Genomic DNA, 8,017 nt, shown 5'->3' on the forward strand with positions numbered 1-8,017 from the left:
AATATTAATTAAAAATAATATATTTTATTGATATATAAAATTGTTATTTTGAGAAAACTAAATAACAATGTTAATAACAACTTTTTATTTAAGGTTTAATTATTCTGTTAGTCTCTATAATTTTATAATTTTTAATTAGGTTTTTATATATATATTTTTTTAGTTGGGTCACTGCATTAATTTTTTTTCAATTAGATCCCTCTTAATAATAATTGACTTAATTGGATAAGAATCCAACTAAAAAATATTGGTACAAAGACTCAAATAAAAAAAAATTAGGAACTCAATTAAAAAAAATTAATGTAAGAATTCAATTAAAAAGAAAAAAAATATAAAAATTTAATTAAAAATTTTGTAAAACTATAAAGACCAACAGAATAATTAAACCTTTATTTAAATAATAAACAAAAACATAATCAATTTAGTCCTTTAAAAGATAAAATTGAATGAAATAGAATCTCATTTTGCAGGTGATAAAGGAGAAATAGAACTCTATTTCAGGGCAATGGAGCAGAAATAACGTCCTCCGATTTCACAGATAACATATTAAAAATGGCTTTGACATGCCTGACTCCATCTTATGGGTACTGCTTCTGAAATGATGACAAAATTTGTTTGGCAAAGATTTTATGTAAATTGGTCCGGCTTACTTTAGCAATATATATATATATAATTAAAATCTACAGTTAAAAATAACTGAAACACTAATATATTTTTTAAACTTTCTATATATATAATTGTTCCTGTGATCTGATTTCCTTTGCTTTTAATTAACATTTAACAATCTCATAAAGGCACTAAAATATTTCCCACTTCCCTACGGGAAAAGCTTCTAACCTGTCTTCTTTTGTCAAAAGTCTTCCTTTCATTAGTTAAAGCTAAGGTTTATCTGTCAGAGGGTTGATTTAGTACACATTCATTCACATCACTGATCACTCCAAATTCCAAAATAAAACATTTATTTTATTTAGTGAAAAATAAACTAATACAAATATATAAAAAGATATATTTTTTGTTGCACCAAATCTAATGAGAATCTGTAACTACCAAGAGTTACTCACTGTGAACTATACCCTAAACTACAAAACTGAGTCAGAAAATGGGAAAAGAGAGATAATTGCAAATTTTCAGAGCAATCAAAAGCTTCTACATCTGAAAATGATAATAAGGAGAAAAAAAAATTGTGGTCCAATTTTATTTACTAAGAATGATAATGAAACATAGCAGAGGATAAAGCTAAACAGTAGTTGATAGCAATTACATAAGAGAGCACTCACCAAAAAGAGCAATCAGAAACTGAGTCTATAACCATCAATCAGCAAACAGATGAACAACAAAATTATATTATAAAAAATAATCATTATTTGTGTCAACCCCAGAATTTTATTCCCAAAAATTCAGAAACTTTGGTTGTAAAAGAACAAAAAAAACATTGATCAGAGACAAAGAAAGAGAGTATATATCATACCTTTTCAGGTTTTCCTATGATTGTGGAAATAGCAGATGTTGCTTCAGAAAAGATTGGATCCAAGTTAATTCCATCTAAGTTAACATTGGTGGAGATGTAAAGGCAAGGCATCTTCTTCCTTTTTCCTTCTTTTCTTTGTGAACCCTTTTTTGAAAGTTATAAACCAATAACCAGGATATTGCTAGTTCTAATTTAATTATATATATATATATAAATTTAAGTTCTTGGTAATTCATCATGCCATATACAAAATTATTCTGTTATTACTTATTGGCAATGAATATACTTTTCCAAGTACTTTATGGGCATTAAATATATTTTTATTTATTTACATGATCATATAGGAAGTTTATTTTATTGACTTTGTCTAGTCTACCATTCATTAATTTAGTCAATTGTGATAGGAAGTAACCTTTTATTTATCATTTTCCAATTGAATCACATGAGATTTAAGACAATGGTGATTTGGAGCCATTCAATGCTGCCGTTGTTATAAGAGGAGAATCCAGAAGAGATTTTATTTTTGTTTAAGTTTCAATTTTAATTTTTACTATATATAATACAAAATAATTTTGTCAACTATATTATGTATACGTAAAAAATCAGTTATGATCCATATATATAGAATAAAAGAGTGTTAGGGAGCCAGTAATTTTTATGATTTATAGCCATCAAGTAGTTATTAATGATGTTTTTAATAGTGTGAAATTCATCTAATAGTGTGAGATTACTCATTTTTCTTTTACTGGTTACATGATAGTTAGAATTTAATAAAGTTAGTGGCCATAATTTAAAAAAAATGTTCAAAGATTATCAGAATTTATTATTTTTTGTTATCACTTTTAGTCATTAACCCAATTTCTTTAGTATAGTAATTTAACAACATATTTTTATCCCACATTTTTAAACATTAATGGTTAATTGCTAGCTAAAAACAATAAATTTTGCTGATCTTTTAGTATTTTTTGTATTAAAATAAAAAATACATATTAAAAATGAGTTACACAATATATTAATTTATATACAAATATAAAAGTGTTTGATAACAAAAAAATAGTAACTAAAAACAGATCAAACTTATCTTATTTAACATTTATTAATTGTTAATAATTAATAAATATTAAACAAGGCAAATTTTGATATTTTTTCTCTTTCTAGTATTATCGATACAAATATATGATAATTGAATTGGTGTCAGATTTTTAATGTATATATTATATAACTATATATAACTTTTTTTTATAATTTTATATATTGTAATATTAAAAATACTTAAATTAAAAAATTTTGTTAAAAATTGCACTAAAAGCTCTTGTTAATATTTTTTGGTTGGACTTAAATCAATCCATATAAGAAGCAAACAAAAACAACCAAAATTAGATAATAAAAAAAAATTCAATTACTCAATTTTTTTTAAAATTACTCTTTTATCTTTTCTGCTTTTTCCTTTTTCTTTCCAACAAGAAACACCACAATTTTATCTACCATTATGGCAACTAGCCACTAACTATTAGTTACTATTGTGGATCACCTTAAATTCTAAACCTCAAATCCTAAATCCTAAATTCTAAATCTCAAATGCTAGATTCTAAATTTTAAACCCTAAATTAAAATTTTAAATTTTAAATTATGTTTTTTATTAGATAATGATAAGAAATTATTTATTTAACTTTGGGCCCTGCTACACATACATGCAAATAACGCATACAACCCATACAAGTTGGTCCAACCCAGGTTTAATCCACGCGCACTCTCTCCCTTTAAATGGAGCGTCAATTCCACGCGTGTCACTCAAACGATTACGCTTCGAAAAAACCGCTCGTTATGGCTCACTCTTCCTCTTCTCCTTCAAAGATAACACAAATCCTCAAGTTTCAAGCAACATTCCAAACTGAAGAGACATTCGAACTCGTCGCGAATGTTAGCAAAAACCATCAACAAAATATTATTCAAGGTACGTTACTGTTTTACTCATCTTGTACATTTTTCACATTTTTGTTTCTGATTTCGAAATCGAAGAACTAGGTTTTACTGTTCTTCTATGTTCTTCTAGGTTTTATTGATCTTCTTATTCTAAATCTCATATGAAGGTTGTGGTAGGCTTAGAGAAGGGGGATTGAATCTATGCCTTCCTTGTTAGTTGCTGTTATTGCCCTTTTAAAATAACTTTGCAGTTTTGATTCTGTTTGAACTCAGCAGCGAAAATTTATGAGACAATTTATTTTTGTCTCATGAATATCAGAAAACAGAACACAGCAGAGAAGAGAAAAGCTAACACCAGCAAGTATCCTGGTTCGGTTGCCTTGTGCTATGCAACCTACATCCAGTCTCCTCCACAACTATGGAAGAATTTCACTATAGTTTCATGGCTTTTTCTTAAGCTTTCTCACTTTGCCTTTTCTCTCAAGAAATTATAGAAGGATAAGCTTAGAAAAGTACATTACAAACAGTAAAACATGAAGGAGATTGACTTCATCAACAGCCTCTGTGCTATGCGAAAAACCAGATTAGCAAGCCTCTGATTCAGTTCTTCATACTGGCGAAATGCACCTTTGATTAGGTTACACTGTCCAGTTAGTTGAACTTCTTCAAAGAGCTCTTCTTAGAACAGAACTTTCAAACTCTGGTTTTCTCTCCTTGGTTCTGAATGAACAGAAAAACTTCTTTTAACTCCTTGCATGTTGCTGGGTCCTTCTTCCAAGGTCAACATCTTGAGCCTTGAGCTTCACCAACCACAGATTCACTTTTTCTCCTTAATCCTCAGAGTAGAAACTTTCTCTCTGACTTCCTCATCTTGATCGAAAGCCACAAAGCAGTAACCATAGAAATCTTCTCATGGTCAACTTGATCTTAGCCATAGAAAAGCTACTTGGTCCCCAAGTATCACTTGTGACCGTAGATGTGAAACAGAATAGGGCAGAGAACCACTTTCCCTTGAATGCCATTTTTGGATATTGCAGAGAGTTGGGAAGAAGAGAAGAAGATTTGATGCAAGCAAAATGAGATGGATTACCTTTAACTTAAGCTTGATTTGGTTTGGATTTTCTGATTAAATTTCTGTGTGTCAAGCTTTAACCTTTCTCTCTTTTTCTTCTTTGGTGTTTAGTTTGGTGAAGAAGCTCTTTCTCTTTCTTACTTTTCTGAAGGTTTGATTTGACTTGATTTGAGAGGAGGGGAACGTTGCTTTGGTTGGAGCAATATGGTGGGAATTGAAAATCAATTCGGGCTTGGATCGGTTTGGTTCATGTAACCCGTTTGACCCATCTGATTTCTTTGGCTTCAATCTTTTGCTTTTGTTTGGGCTTTACCCATCAGCCTTGCTATATTGTCTTTCTACCATTTGGGCTGCTTAAATGAATTTGGCCTGCAATATGAAATAAATAATTAGTAATATGCCATTAAAATTGATCAACACTAATTATTTATTTTGCCCAAAAATAATGTTTGTCATCACTAATTTATTTTGTTAATTTCTTAACTCAACAATATCCCCCTTGATGACAAACATGATTTAAGCAATAATCAAAAGGAAGTGAATTTGAGTAGGGTTTAGAAACTCTCTTTGATTTTTTTTTGTCATTTGCTTTTATGTTGCTCTCCCTTTCCTTTTCAAGATTAGTTTCCCCTAGATTTATGCTTTCCTCTTTGTTCCTGTTATGCATTGTACTTAAAGAAAGCACAATAAAGAGCTATGCACATTTATCTTGTATAGGAGATATCAAATGAGCTACATCACATAATCAGCCCAACATCAAGCTAATATCAGTAGCAAAAGGATTCAGCATGTGAAATCAAATTTTAGTGCAGCAATTAAAAATCCGAAATAAATTACTAGTAGCTGCATCAACACCAAAAAAATACGTCAACACCAAAAAAATACCATCATTCATTCTAGTGCGATTACTCCCCCTTTTGTCATCAAGGGTGGAAAATAAACAAGATCAACAAAAACACCAATATAAATCCTGCAAGAAAAGGTTAGATCACAGTCCAAAGTTCTAACTAAACCAACAAAAGTGCAGCAGTATTTAGAGTTATTACAGTCATCCAAAATAAAAACAGTTCAACAGTTGCAAAATAAGTAGAATTTATGAGACAAAAAGAGATCAGCAGCAGCAGTTGTCATGAGACAAAACTTAGGCATCAAAACCATCCCCCTCCGAAGCAGCTTCCTTTTCAGCATCAGTGGCAATGTCTTCATCATTTTGAAGGTTATCAATGAAGGTCATGAGCACAGCCACCCTATCCCTCGATTTTTTCAAAAAGTTCTCATGCTTGCTAGCTAGTTTCCTTTGTTCCTTGCTCATGGCAATCAAGTGATTTGATTGGGAGACAAACTCTTGAGCAACATCCTTAACCACATTTAGCAGAGCAGATTTCTTTCCAGTGGAGATGGATGTTCCCTCAGTGGAAGGATCAGGAGAATCTTCGGGAACAAAATCATCATCTTCATCATCTAGGACAACTCTTTTAGATCTAGTGGGTCCTTTGTTCTGTTTCACTGAACCACCTCCCTTTAGATATGAATGTCTATTTTTATATTTCTCATTGGTCAAGTCAACACCAAAATACTCAAAAATACAAGTTAGAAACATGCCATAAGGAAGAGCTTTGTCCTTTTCACTTCTAACAGAATCAAACATGTATCTAACCATCAAATATGCAAATGAAATTTCAATTTTGGTGAGAATGGCATATAAAACAAGAGTGTCAGTGTATGAAACCCTTTGATATGAACCATTTTGGGGAAGTATAATGTGGTTGACCATTCGGTGCAACTGAGCACGTTCATATCCTAGGGCTTTGTGTGTGGGTATAATGCCATCTATTAAGGAGACATGTTCACAAATACTAGCCAGGGCATCATTGTAAGAAACACCAACTCCATTATCCCACTTAACTGACGTGTAGGCACAAGGCCCAACATCAGTATACTTCAAAGCTTCACTGATGGTCTCATTGTTTAAAACGATATCTCGGCCCTTGACATACGAATGAGCAGTGCCTTCATGATAAGTCATGTTTGCATAAAACTCTTTGACCAACAAGGGATAAACAGGTTTTTTGATTTCAAAAAGGTGATTCCAGTCCAGAAAAATTAAGTTGTCAACAAAAGGAAAACCTTTTCTTTTCAAAGATGGCAAATCAGCGAGAAATGAAGAGCACATGGTACGATACTGGATGACTCCCTCATAAAAATCATTATTCATGGCAGATTTGAATCTATAGGGGTTATAGTTTGAATGAGAGGTCAGAAAATGAGCTTTGTGATCAAAAGGTCCTATTTCTGGTTCTTTAACATCTTTGAGTGGGACTCGAGTGTTACCTCGTTGAGAGCGCATTGGAACCGACCTGGATTTTGGTTGTGTTAGTTCGGGAATAGGTTCCTCAATCGCCTGACGTTTGCCTTTGGAGGAGCTAGGCTTTGCTGAACTCGGTTTTGAAGAGCTAGGCTTGGAAGGTGTGGCCTTTGGTGGTGGCGTCGGCTTGGCAGAGGCAGAAAACCTTGGAGTGTTTTTGGTCCGAGCCATGGGGTCACAGCGAGGAGGAGAGGTAGGAGGAGAAGGAGAAGGGGTAAAGGTCCGGTCTTGAGAGCGAGTGGAAGGCTTTATGGGTAGCTTGTAAATCTTCTCACGAGGAGCCCTTTTTGCAATAACTTTCCTCCTCATTTGGTTAGATTCAATCTTTTGAGGGAAGAGAAATAGTGGTGTGAGAGGGAAGAAACCGAAGGGTTGAGGAGAAGTTATGGAGGGAAGAGAGGGAGTGTTGGTAACCGTACCCAAAAAGTGGATTTCTAAAACCATGCAACTGCATCACCATTTGAAAAGACTTGAAAAGACATGACCTCATAAAAGAAAGATTTTATTGGATTTTGAATTTAAAACAGGAAATTAATTTTAAATTTTGAAAGACAACAAAAATTAAACTTAACCAAAAAAAATTAAGTTGGATTAAAAACCATTTCAGGCCACAAAAAAAAATAAAAAAAACTTAAACTCACAAGTCATACACAAAATAAGCAAGCAAGAATGTAACATTCATATTGGGCCCAAATGTGGTTTGAATTAATGAAACACATAGGACTACCCAGATCTGAATTGAGGTTGGCCCAGATTGATTTTTCACTTGTAATAAGTCCAGAACACGCTGACTTGAAGGAAACATTCATCATTTGCCCAGAATTGTCTCATACCTGTTTATGAGACAAAAAGCTCCAGCAAATACATCAGCACTTTTCAAACAAGGAATCATAACTCAAGATTCCTTGATAAGTCCTAAGCTTGCAAAATCTATCCTCAGCTAATGGTTTTGTAAAAATATCGGCTAATTGCTCCTCTGATTTAACAAATTGAATGCAAATATCCCCCTTTTGGACATGTTCTCTTATTGAGTGAAATTTCACTTCAATATGCTTAGTCCTAGAGTGCAAAACTGGATTTTTAGAAATATTGATGGCACTCATATTATCACACATTAAGGGGATATTTTCAGCATTTAACTTGTAATCAGCAAGCTGTGTTTTTAACCATAAAAGCTGAGAACAACAAA

At 32.4% G+C, this 8,017-nt stretch overlaps 1 protein-coding gene across 1 annotated transcript in view; it reads right to left on the reverse strand.

The window, feature by feature from the left end:
• The window catches only part of LOC107475370 (uncharacterized), a 4,212-nt gene extending 2,548 nt beyond the window's left edge, over positions 1–1,664 (reverse strand). Inside the window, exon 1 of the mRNA XM_016094998.3 lies at positions 1,469–1,664. Coding sequence (XP_015950484.1) covers positions 1,469–1,579 — 111 coding nt within the window. The 5' untranslated portion in view covers positions 1,580–1,664. The remainder of the gene's footprint in view (positions 1–1,468) is intronic.
• Between the last annotated feature and the right edge of the window lie 6,353 nt (positions 1,665–8,017).

This window comes from Arachis duranensis, chromosome 2, assembly GCF_000817695.3.
Source record: "Arachis duranensis cultivar V14167 chromosome 2, aradu.V14167.gnm2.J7QH, whole genome shotgun sequence".
Lineage (NCBI taxonomy): Eukaryota > Viridiplantae > Streptophyta > Magnoliopsida > Fabales > Fabaceae > Arachis > Arachis duranensis.